The sequence below is a fragment of the Rhinolophus ferrumequinum genome, chromosome 8 (assembly GCF_004115265.2).
Source record: "Rhinolophus ferrumequinum isolate MPI-CBG mRhiFer1 chromosome 8, mRhiFer1_v1.p, whole genome shotgun sequence".
In the NCBI taxonomy this organism is placed as follows: Eukaryota; Metazoa; Chordata; class Mammalia; order Chiroptera; family Rhinolophidae; genus Rhinolophus; species Rhinolophus ferrumequinum.
The window spans coordinates 29934790-29948031 of NC_046291.1; the positions used below are offsets into that span (position 1 = coordinate 29934790).

General features: G+C 34.1%; 1 protein-coding gene across 1 annotated transcript in view; it reads left to right on the forward strand.

The window, feature by feature from the left end:
* The window catches only part of C2CD6 (C2 calcium dependent domain containing 6), a 98079-nt gene extending 87712 nt beyond the window's left edge, over window positions 1-10367 (forward strand). The window contains exons 14-16 of the mRNA XM_033111458.1: window positions 2793-2867; window positions 3985-7482; window positions 10095-10367. Of these exons, the coding sequence (XP_032967349.1) occupies window positions 2793-2867; window positions 3985-7482; window positions 10095-10367 (3846 nt within the window). The remainder of the gene's footprint in view (window positions 1-2792; window positions 2868-3984; window positions 7483-10094) is intronic.
* The last annotated feature ends 2875 nt before the right edge of the window (window positions 10368-13242 follow it).

Sequence of the window (13242 nt, forward strand, 5' to 3'; positions counted from 1 at the left end):
CTGACTGTATAATGTCAATATCCTGGTTTTGATATTTTACTAGTTTTATAAGATGTTATTCTTGAGGGAAACGGTAAAGGGCATGTGGGCTGTGTGTTATTTCCTACAAATGCGTGTGAATCTACGATTATTTCAAATAAAGAGTTTAATTATTAAAAAAGAAAAAAGAAAACTTACCTTAAATATTTTTCTTAAAGGTGGTAGTCAGACCAGTATATGACAGATAAAACTAAATTAAATTGAACAAGATATGCTGAACAAGATAACTCATAAAACATAGGTTACATAGAGTCAACAGACTTAGAAGGTTAAAAGAATCTATCACCTAAGCAACAGGCTTGTAAATTGAAGACATATCAGAGTTCTAGAACAAATTCCTAAAAGTCTAAGCTAATTGCTTCACAAACAAGTCGTAAAATCCTCAGAATTCTATAGTAAAATAAACTTTGAAGTTGTTTGAAGAGTTTTTTACGAACCAAGGTAGACAGTGTGTTAAAGAAATGTGGTATTTTGAGAAAAACTTCTGGAGTGCTAATCAGAATTGGAAAGGACTAACATCTCTTTCAACTCATAGCTGATTTAGGTGACAGTCTTTCAATAATTCCTTCACATTTTTAGAGCCCCTTTATAAATTAAGACTTTCCAGATTTGGCTTTATTAGTTTCTATTTAAACCCTAACAATGGCTAGATGCTAAAACATTTCCCCAAAGATCAGGATGCAAGAAAGATGGGACGGGATGAGGAATTTAACTTTATCCACCAATCAAAGGCAGTGTTTGGTGATGGTAAGAGAACTAGTATGAAACAGTAAAAAGAGCTTGGATTTTACAGGCAGAAATATCTAGATTCAAATCTAGATTCTTCCACTTCCACGGTCCTATAATTTTGGGCAATTTACATCTGAGTTTCAGTTGTCTTATCTGCAAAATGAGTATACTATCATCTATTTCAAAGAATTATAAAGGGCTTGGAACATAATAGTCATTTGCTAAATGGTAAGTTATTATTCTTTAATTCAGATTTGCTAATTTGCATTTACGCTCAAAATGTAGGAAAATACCCATTATCCCACACCCTGGTTATTTTAGTTTTTGTTAATTTGATGTATAAAAATGATATTTCATTGATATTTTCATTTACATTTTCCTGATTATTAATGAGCATGAATAATTTTAATGTGCTTATTACCCATTTGTATTTCTGTTATTTGACTGTTTACAATTTTTGCCCATATTTACAAATTGGGTTGTGTTTATTTGTTTATATGTGAGAATGTTTTATATGGTTTGAATAACAATGTTTTGTTATCTATGATGTTTGTTATCTATGTTTTTTAACTTCTTTAGGGCCCTTATAGAAATTTTAAATGTTTATGTTGTCAAATCTGTCACCTTTTCCTTTGTGGCTACTAGTTTATATCTTGTTTAGAAGGTCCTTCCCCTCCCCAAGATTATGTCAGTATTCTCCTAGATGTTTTTCCAGTATATATTTTTTATGTTTATTTAATCCAGCTATACTTTATTTTTTTGTATGAGGTAAGAATCTACTGACACTTTCACTGAAATGGATAGACAATTATCTCAACACTATTTATTAATTGTCCATATAATTAGCATATTTTTGTCTGTCAGTATCCCTTCTTGAGGGTATCATCCCTGCCCCACCTCCAATCCTTGATGTAGTTGGCAAACCTGACACTGCCTCTGTGGCTACAAGGATGACAATATAATGTGATATAAGAATATTAAGAAAAGAAGTCTTTAGTCATTTATATCAAGAGCTAGCAGTGGTCATTTTTCTACCAAGAGAAAAATGCCTATGAAAGCCAACACCAAGAGAGGAAGAAAGAGATGTAGAGAGAGAGTGACCTGGTCACATTGAGTCCCTGAAACCAGATCTCCTAGATATATGAGCCAATACTTTTCTTTCTTTTTTTTTTTTATGAAGTATTTTATTTCTAAAGCAAACATCGTAAAATGTGTTGTCTTTAAATAGATAGATTTTGTTTTAGGGCTGATTATATTTAAATGTTACCATCATTGAGGCAAGGAATGAAGGGAGAAAGGAGCAACAGTGATCTAGTACTTAGAAGAGTGCCTGGTTTATAATATGTTTGTTAATTAATTAATTAATGACAAGTAAATTCATAGAAAAAATAAGGAATACTTTTTAAATAAAATTAAATAAGAGAATGAGTAATATTTCTAAATGTGTAAAGTAAATAATTTTTTAAATGACAGGATTTACAGTACAAAGTCAACATTATATGGAATTTCCACCCTAAGGACAAATCAAACATAATTTTGGCATTAATATCTTACCTTTTTTCATGAGAAAATTAGCAAAGCCCTTATCCGGTGTGGCAGTGTTAAGTATCCATTTAACAATTACAGGCTGAGTATCATTGAAAATGCTATTTCAATATAATATCAGATGCTATTTATTATCTAAAGCATTTCACAACCTTTTAAAATTAGATTACGTTTGTTTTGACTTCTATTTTCTACTTTTGTTTCTGCTTGAAGTTGTTGTGCATTGTTTTCATTTTATAAATGCAATAGAATGAATATTACAGTATGTATCAAGGAAGTTAAGATTATATATGTATATATATTACCTGTGCAGATTTATTTGATAATTGGCAAAATAAAGTATAGTAGTTATGAGAAAAATACTTATTTAGGTTTTAAATTTGTTTTATATCTTTAATGACTATTGAAAAAATAAAATTATATTGGGAAATATCTTTGCATTCCAAGCAGTCTAAACTTAAAACTTCTCTTCTTATAAGGTGGCTTTTACACAAAAAGAATACACTGTACCATCTTTCAGACCAGAATGTACAGAATTCAAACCAACATATCAGGTGTGTGCTGAGTTATCTTATCCCAATATCAATTATACTAGCTTTCTCTAATACATTATGTAACTTAATGGTTCCAAAACCAAATTACCCATTAGAAACACCTGAGTATCTTTTTAAAAAATGCTATTCCCAGGTTCCACCTCTGACCTAAAGAATCTCAATCTGGAAATGGAGCCTAGGAATCTTTACTCCTCAAAAAATCCAAGGGGATTCTTATGCTGTCACCTGGGAATCAGTCAGCTTTGGAAAACCAGTTATAATAAATTGCATGCATTGAAATGAAGCTTGAAATACTAAGTTAAAATAAACTAAAACTAATTCCAGGCTGATTATTTCACATTTTGCTTTTTTTCAATTGGATAATGTAGAAGTTGTATGAACAAAGGGTTTAAATAAGAGACTTCATTTTGAAGGTTATTTCGGTGATAGAGTAGCCTGATCCCAGAGCTACAAAACTGCCTATGGATATTACACTGAAATGTCACTATAATCTAGATTTTTTTATACTGCTGTCTCTTAACCATTTCAGAGGAATATATAGTATTCATCAAAAAACAAGATTCTACTGTGACATGCTAAGGATTGGATGGAACTCATCATCACTGTTGAAACTCTCAGACTTAAAGGCAGATGATATAAGCTCCTAAGTCAGCCTTTAAAGAATATAAATGATACTTTTAATGGGCTACTACTTGCTTTGCATTTTTAAAAATTTTCTACATTGATACTAAAATAACTATATGGGTAGGACTTGATCTTGATGTTAGCCGTTGTCTAAGCAAATGCAGCTAACACTGGAAATTGAATTCTCAAAAAAAACAAAAAAACCACTATTTATGAGTGCCTTGTAAGTATTTACAAATATTCCAGGTAGCAAAAAGCTCTTGTACACCAAATAGTATCAGAGTTAGGAATTTGAAAATTTTGCATTAAAATTCTCATTAATATTTCAATCTCAAATATTTTTAAAATAATTAAAGTTAGTTTTCTCTCCATAGAAGTTAGAAGGAAGAATAGATAAATTGACAGATTACGCAAAGAAAATTAGTGAGAAAATGTATTATAAATTCAAAATAAATGTTACAGAATTTCTTACCTTTTTTTTTTAATATTGCAGTTCCAGATGTTCAACAAGGACAGTTTTGATGCTTTTCTAAGGAATATAAACAACAAAATGTCAGTCAGAAAAAGGAAGGACCAAGATATGTCCAAATGTAGAAACATTTTAAGCGCAGAAATTATAGAGTATGAAGACCAAGATCCTCCTTACCCAACACATTCAGAAACTGCAAGACTTACTAATAAATTCTGGCTGCATGGTCTTGATATCACCACAACTGAGACTGTAGACACTAAGAAAAAGTTAGCCATTGGTGATCCTGGTAGCACTGAAGGAAAGACTTTAGACACTGAGAATAAATTAGCCCGTGATCCTGCTATCACCACCATAAAGACTTCAAATACTAAGAATAATTTAAAGGAAAGACTACCAAATGTATCTTTACCAAACTTTGAAGGAGAATCACCACTGAATAGAAATGTAAATACATATCACCTCTCAAAATCATTAAATCTCACTTCCAACATAGAAAATTTAAAACAATCAGTGGTGCTCAAGTTAATTTTAAGTAAATATCTGCAAGATCTTTCAGATAAATTATTTTCTGAACCAGAAGTTCCTATGGACACTGAAGTAAGAAAGAACAGTCATAGTTCTCTATTTCTAAGAGTTCATGATAAACCACCAAGTAGTTTGGAAGACAAACTATTTGAAAAAGCCCAAGATTTAAAAAGCCCAAGGCTTTCGAAAAGAGACACCTTAAATTCAAAGTCTCTTACAAGTCCAATAATTAAAGATATTCCTACAGATTCACTTTCAAAAGGTGGACCAGGAAATTCTCCAGAGGTAGGAAGGGAATTTGTCTCTGAAAAACACTTAGAGGCTGGTGAGGTAGCCTTTCCGATTAAAAAAAAGAGTAGTTTCAAAAAGAAACATTTAGAAAGTGAAGTATCCAGCTCCAAACCAGGTTTCAATGACACTGCACATGATTATGTTATAAAGCAAATATTCACTGCACCCATCTTCTCTGAGTTGGAGATGGGAGTGGAAGAATCGAGAGAGACACAGATGAACTGGCAGAATCAATATCCCACAGCTTTGGAGAGTTTATCTTCAAATATTCTAGTTCACTATGAAGAAAACGATGATGAAACAGAATTGCCAGAAGCCAAATCTATTATAAGCCAGATAATACAAGCATTTCCTATAGATACTCTTGTAGAATCTGGGACAATCAAAGTGATAGATAAAGAATACCAGAAGAGTTCTTTGCTGGATACAGAGACAGCCTTTGTTAAAGAAAAGCCAAAGGATTCTGCAGAGGATTATTTAGAAACTAAAAGCAAAACAAACTCTCTTTCAAAGCAGAATATACCCATTATTCCCAAAGAAGCCACTGCTTTTTTAAATAGAGCTGAATTTATAGACAACAGCCAAAATATATCCCCACAAAATTCAAAATATCAGTCCACCTCAGATAAAAAAACCGATTTGCCAAGTAATGGTCAGAGTCTTGATAGAGAAGAAAATGATCTAAATTCTACCTTAGAAAATTTAAGTAACTTGTTAATGGGTAAATTTAATGAGTCAGATGTAATGTTAAAATCTTTCTTAAAAAACTTATTTAATGTTTTTTTCACATATCAGTCTGAAAGAAGACAACCAGAAAAAGATTTAGAAAGATTAATTCAACATACTTTTCCAAATAATATAGAAGACCTTGAAGAAATCGAAGAGAATTTTGATAAAGCAGATGTATTAGACAGAAAACCTAGTTTGAGTCCAAAGCTGCGTGCATTTCTAGAAGAACTCTCAGAATCAGAAATTAAAAATCTAAAATCTGAATTAAGTAAATATATCCAGCATTACCTTGTAGAAAGACTTTCAGAATCAGGACATATCACCAGAGAGGACTTAACACAAATCTATCAAAATCTGTATTTGATGAATGAGGAAGCAGAACCAAAAGGGCAAAATGTTTTTCTGGAGAAATATTCAGAAACTGTAAAAGAAACCACGTCTTTTGTAAATAATTTTAATCATCATTTCATAGATAAACATTTGGAAATAAAGCTAAGGTCTTTTTTAAATGATATTCTCCAAAACTATTTCCTAAAAAACATTTCAGAAAGCAGTTTATTGAAAGATACAGAACCTGAACCTCTACACTCAAACATATCTTCTCTAAGAACCAAAAGTCTTTTAATACCTTTTCACAAGTTAGGACAAGATATTTCAAGGGGGAGTTCTGGTAGAACGCCTGAAGTAAACATGAAATATCCTTTAAATGAATCTCTGCAAAACTGTCTAATATCATTATCAGAAAACGAAATATTGAATCTAAAAGCTTATTTAAGCAAACACCTGCAGAGACTTTTTATAGAAAAACTTTCAAAATCAGGACTAATCAGTGAAAGGCAATTAGAGGGAATCAGCCACCATACAAATTTGATTAATTCTAGTTCCACACTATTAAAATGCATAAAGCCAGATTTATCTTTTAGAGATGAAAATCAATTTATGGAGGAGCATTCAGAAAAGCAAAATAAAAATTCAGAAATTGTTCATAAAACCACTTTACAAAAGGTTCCTGAGGATAGACTTGTAGAAACAGAATTGACTAGAAAGGAAGAAAAGGAGTATTTTTCCTTACAGAATATTAAAGAAAATCCATCAATAATCAGAGAACAGAAAAGATTTCATCCTAAAGAAGGAGCTAAAACACTGACTCTAATTAAAGTACAAACTTCTTCCAACAAAAATACCCAGGCAACTCCATTAAAGAAATCATCAGAAAGACTGACAGATATAGTGCTTCATAAAGAAAGGAAAGAACATGGTTTCACGCAGCTTCCTCAAGCAGAAAACTTTTATTTTAAAAGAGAGATTCAAGACCCGCATAGTGGGAGTGGTAAATCAAAACTAACTCAATCAAACACTTGCTTTGAAAAGACACTAAAAATGAAGTCCCTTGAAAAAGAGTATAATGATATCTATCAGTTGGTAGCACAGGAAAAGCCTGAAGTGCTGTCACCATATCCAAGAACTCCTTATTGCAAAATGCCAAATAAAGATGAAGAATACGTAAATAAAGTCACTTTTCCTTCCAGGCAGAATAACATTTTAACTGATTTTAGTTCAGAGGCTGGGGAGAACTCAAAATTAGAAGATCAACATTATCAGAGATTGAAAGGACATAACAATAAAAAACAACATTTAGTAACATCTTCACATTACAAAAAGGAAATACAAGCTATTCATATAAAACCAAATGAAATTTGCAATGAAAAATGTACCAAAATCCTTGAATCACAATCGTTTAAATATAATGTTGTGGAAGCTGAAAAAAACTCAAAACCATCCTTCTTCCCAGAAGTATTAAAGAGAGAAAATCTAAAGCCCAACGTCCGGAAAGAAAGAGACCATGTCAACAAACAAAAAAAGTCATTTAACAAGACAGTTAAGATACTACCAACCACACCACCCACCACAAGAATTCTAAGGAAACCTGTCCCGAGGACGTTGCTTCATTGGCCTGCAAGAAGAACTATACATGTAATAATGTTTTTCTCAGTCTTCTACCTCTGTATCTTCCAAAGTTCTGTAAATAATCCACGTTAGAGTATATATGTCTGCATGTGTGTGTGTGTAACCTTCATTGACCCAAGATGTACAGACATCCAAATTAAAACACTTCTCACATTCAAATCACCTTACCTGATTCAAAATACAGTCACAAAATTAGGGGACTGTTAACATGCTTAGTACCTTTGTATAAAATAGATTAAGGGCATCCCCTCTGAAGCATAAATTAGAAAAAGGCACCCTTTTCTCTGGGAAGCTTCCGCAGGATGACCCAACCTGGAGCCAGGGCACACAGCCTTTGTCTATGGAAAATGGCCTGGATTTCAGCCCCGACTCACCCCTCAGCCAGGGGCTGTTACACAGGCAACAAGCTGTACAACCATTGGCAGTGACTGTATACTACAGAAACATAGCTGGGATTTTCTTTTTATGCAGATATAAGTATAAATACGTAGTCTTTTTTCAGGTAGCTGAATTACCTTTTTTTCCATAAACAAAGATATTATCATGTGCCAGTTATTCTGCTAAACTTTAGGGTATGCCAAATTTACAATCTATTGGATTATGAATTGCAAATTTTTTATTTAACTTCTTCTTTGAACCACCACCCCACTTCTATATCATGCACTGACAAACTTGGGAATTCAAATATATCTTTAATATTTTATAAAACAGGAAGGTAAATCTGCTACTACACTTTATACAAACTATTCTAAAGAAAGTTAAAATCTAGGAATGGAAGGGATTTGTTTTAATTTTCTGGACCACTGCTCTTATCTATTAGTATATATAAATAAGCATGACCTACATTTGGGAAAATTTACACATTCTAAAATGCTATTGATAATTTGATTATGTAATTCTACCTTTGAATGAGAAAATAGGTCTAATTTCAGAATAGTTGCTTTGGTTTTCCACAGTAAAGCAAATATTTAGCTTTAGTAAATACATAAAACAAATTAGTAACCGGGTAAATATCAACATAGCCTATACTCTCAACTTTGGATTTCTCTGTTCTATCTAAATTCAGTGATTTAATATTGAGTGAGTGAGTGAGTGAGTGCACAGACTAGGAATAGGAAGATGAGTTCATAGTTTTTGGAAAGGAAGACTTTCTGAAGTTCCTTTAGACAAATGGAATTGTCCATATCACTTTTTCAAATAAAACAAGAAATAATGTCTATGTTATTATGGTATGAGATCATATAGGATCTCAGAACCCTTATCCTAGGAGTCATCTTTATCTCCCTCTGTTAAAGGGTACCTGAACTTTTCTCTCTAGTAACACTGACAATAGAGAATTGCATGGTAAGAGGGAATTTTTCAGATCATCACATTGCTTATGTGATTTTCTAAAATCCAAGAATCTCCCAAAGGAATCAAAACTGTAGGAGCTTCCAGAAAAATAATCAGTGGTGGGGGTCTCCATGTACTCCCACTGGCACTCTGGCCACCAGTTATAGCAACTGTGAAGCAAAACATATATATTACTCACCAGTGTAGCAGAAATTCCTTAATAGTGTGGCTTACCTAATTGCTCCATGCGCGTGAGAGGGAAGAGGGAGAATGTTTCCTTGCCCTCTGCTAACCCAGGCAAAAATGTAAAGTAGGTCGAATTTGTGTTGAGACTCTTCATACCTCCTTTTTTATAAATCTCTTTGTTGCTGTCCAATTCTCAGTTCTGCCCAACCTCCCCCAACCCTCAAATTCTAATAAACCACTCCCACTTACTCAGCAAAAGAAAGCTGGCCATGCCTTTGGTGTAGCCATCTCTATGAAGTGTTAAGGGACAGGCTGCTCAAACTGTAAAAGGAAACTAGTTTATATTATACTAATTAGAGAATGACTAACAGTTCCGTACTCTTTTAGGGGGTACTTGTAGATTATTATATTTTTATTATAAAATTTAGTCATTATTAAAAAATTGAAAAAAAGATAAAAAGGAAAACAGCCCATAATCCCACCACCCTAACACAACCACCATTTTAAAAATTATTTTGGTGTATAGGCTTCCAGCTATTTTCCTGAATGTTTTATGTGTTTACTCTCAGAATCGATATAAAATTTTGTATTATTTTAATATAAACGTTATAACCATATTCTTAGATGCTGGGCACTCTCTAAAGGTGTTTATTAACTTCTAAGGAATGAAAGTTTGGATGATATAAAAAGTAAAATGTAAGAGTTCATAATTTTATACTTGGGATCGAGGAAGATGTATTTTGGAGAATAATCATAGACTAGGCTGGTTTGCCTAGGAATCTGACCCCTGAGGATAGCTCCCTAAAGTTTCCTGATTTCCAACTTTATATCTTCTTTTGATATATCTTTTTTAATACATATTTTGAAATAACAGATCCTTTGAAACAGTAAGTTTTTTTTAAAGCAGTTTCTATAGTATTTTCTAATAGGAGGCTTTGGGTGTAGGGTCTGATTTTGGGGACGACCTATAAAACATTTGATGCTCTCAATCTTTGTCTCAAACTGTTGAGGATATTACAAACTTTAGTCCTTGTAAATTTAAAGTATATACCTTTAAGAAACCTAACTCACCAACCTGATTTTTTTATTTTAATATTTAGGATTGTTTGGATAGATTTGAGGATTTACATTTAACCTCATTTCAGCATCTTGAAAAAGCAACATCAAGAGGAATTCTTTTAGGAAAGAGCCCAGATGATAGCCATAATCGGTTAAAACATTCTGCAAGACCATATACTGCTCCAGAGGTTAACAAACGAGAAAGCTACACTGGAAAATTTACAAGTCCTCGAATGGTTTCAGCAGGTTTGGTTCATTTAAATGATACAAGCCCAGATTATGAAATCCAAAAACTGTGGCCAAAAAACAATTGAAAGAAAATGTTGAAAAATGTTTACTCATTTGTGATGTTATCCAATTGTTAAACAGTTCAGAATGCTATGCGAGGCCAACGGTCAGGGTATCATTTCTCCAGTTAACAAAATGGTTTGGAGATCTTTCCTTTTGTGTGATAGAAGTCAGCAACCAAATGTTGTCTTGTTAGAACCATTTTGTTTAATTAAAATGTAACAGAAACTTTTTGATGTAAATGTTTGTTTATGAACCAGAAGGAACAAACCCAGAAATACATACTCAGTTCATATGCACTAGTCAAGTTTTTTCCCAGCTTATCTCACTGTGGAACAGTATCACTCCAATTCGTAGTCCTCTGATTTCCCAAATCTGTGTGATGCTCTAAACGATCCAAGTTCTCTACTTGCAGTTGTTAATATTTTAGCCTTTTGTTATGAGTATACTTTTACACTTCAGCTCTAGTTGTTTCCAGATTCAACAAAATGCAATCTCTGGGTCTATAGAACTTCTGTTAATTTTAATATCATTGTATATTACAATTTTTTTACACTATAAAGATAATAACAGATTTAAGACTAATTCCTGAGGCATCAACTACATTGGAGTGACTATCTAACTTACTTGAAAAACTATGTAAGGGCCTCTTTAATAACACAAAACCCAAGAAGCTGTATAAAATTGTAGAAACTGCATAAAAAATTATCTAACTAAATCAACCTAGGATTTAAGTCAGACTTTTGAGAATTGGTTCTATTCCTATCAAGTACATTATTTGGATCTTGAACTTGGGAAGCAAAAACTTCAATTTATAGAATTTTTGTCAGTTTCAATTTTGTCTCCCAGAAACCATAAAGACTATGGGGTTTAAATAGATTGGGTGAAGGAAAATATAATTCCTGATCATTCATGTAATGGTATAATCTAGGTATCAAGATAGTAATTTTTTCGGGGAGACCAAGAATTTCTAGTAATCCTCAAAGTTGTCAGTAGTTTTATCAGTTGGAATATAATTGGGAAAACGCAAATAGATTGGTGCAAAAGTAATCGCAGTTTTTGCAATTCCTTTTAACCTTTTAAACCGCGATTACTTTTGCACTAACCTAGTAATGCTGGCTCTTTCAGGTGGAAGGAACACAGGGAATTGGTTTCGATGGGTGACGGAACCAAGGCCAAGAAATCAATGGGGGATGAGGCAATCGAGAGATTAGCAAGAGCAGGAGGTGCTGCCACCCCTTCAGATGGAAGAGACAGCAGGAGCCAAGTGCTGTCACAAAGTGTCACTGCTAGGGACACCACAGAAACAGGGAAGTGGGGCAAAGGGTGAGAAGCACCACGTTTCTTCTCTCTCTCCTCCTGCTTTCTTTTCTTCCACCATTGCCTCCCTGGAAACCCGAGTGAGAGTGCATGGAAAATGTGATTCCCTGTGAACTACAGCAGAGCAGGGGAAGCGTGGAGAAATGAATTTAAGAGCCAACAGGCAATTGACCAGCAGTATGTAGGCAAAAAACCACTGGTGTGCCTTGCAGTAAGGGAGGCAATATTTACTATTAGGAAATCTCAAATCCTTTTGCCTCATCAAACTTTTAATAGCAATACTGTGACAAAGAGTTCAAAATTTCCTACCATAGAAATGTCTCAAGTTGTCAAGTCTTTTTTTTTTTTAATTTTTTTAAATCCCATACCTTTTATTCAAGGTTGAATTCTTTATTTATTAAATGTCCATAATATGCCTAACACTTTTGCTAAACACTAGTGAATAGGACAATATTCTCAAGGAGTCCACAGTCTATTGGTGACATAAACACAGAATTGTTTGGGAAAAGTACTATAGAAGCTCATAGGAGGGTATTTTAGCTAAGGTGACTGCTAGCTTGAGTCCTTCAGAAAGCAGACACCGAGATGTTTAGACATGAGTGGTAGGCAGAATAATGATCCCCAAACATACCCATGCCCTAATCCCAGAAACCTGTGAAGACGTTACCTTACCTGGCAAAAGGGACTGCGGCTGGGATTAAGGATTTTGAGATGGGGAGATTATCCTGGATTATCTGGGTGGGATTAATGCAGTCACAAGGGTTGGAGTCAGAGAAGGAGATGTGATCACCGAAACAGAAGGAATAATGCTGGCCCATGAAGCAAAGGGAGGCAGGCCGCCCCTAGAAGCCTCCAGAAGGAACATAGCTTTGCCAACTCATTTTAAATTTCTGACCTCCACAACTGTAAAATAATAAATTTGTTATTTCAAGCTACTATGTTTGTGGTAATCTAGTATAACAATAATATAAAGCTAATACAGCAAGCAAGGAACCTATGGTACAAAATTTAAGACACTCTCAGGATGAGGCTATCAGTCGAATACAGTATCTACTGTGATGCTTAATTTCATGTGTCAATTTGACTGGGCCACAGGATGCCCGGATATATGGCCAAACATTATTCTGGGTGTTTCTATGAGGGTGTTGTGGGGTGAAATGAACATCTACATCTGTAGACTGAGTAAAGTGGATTGCCTTCCTTGACATGGGTGGGCCTCACCAGTTCAAGGCCTAAAAAGGCTGACCCTCATCCGAGTATGAGAATTCCTCCTGCCTGCCTGCCTGCAAACTGGGACATCAGCTTTCTCCTGCTTTTGGACTCAGATTGAAATATCAGCTCTTCCTGAGTCTTCAGCCTGCCAGCCACGGACCAGAACACCATTGGTTCTCTTGGGTTTCCAGCTTGCCCACTCATCTTGCAAACCTTGGGACTTGTCAGCCTCCTTAAGTGTGTGGGCCAGTGCCATGTAATAAATCTCCTATTGGTTCTGTTTCTGTGGACAACCATAATATATACTCACGGGAGATCTGAGAGGCACTGTTTCATGGTCTCCACAGTCCACTTTAGCACTACCAACAC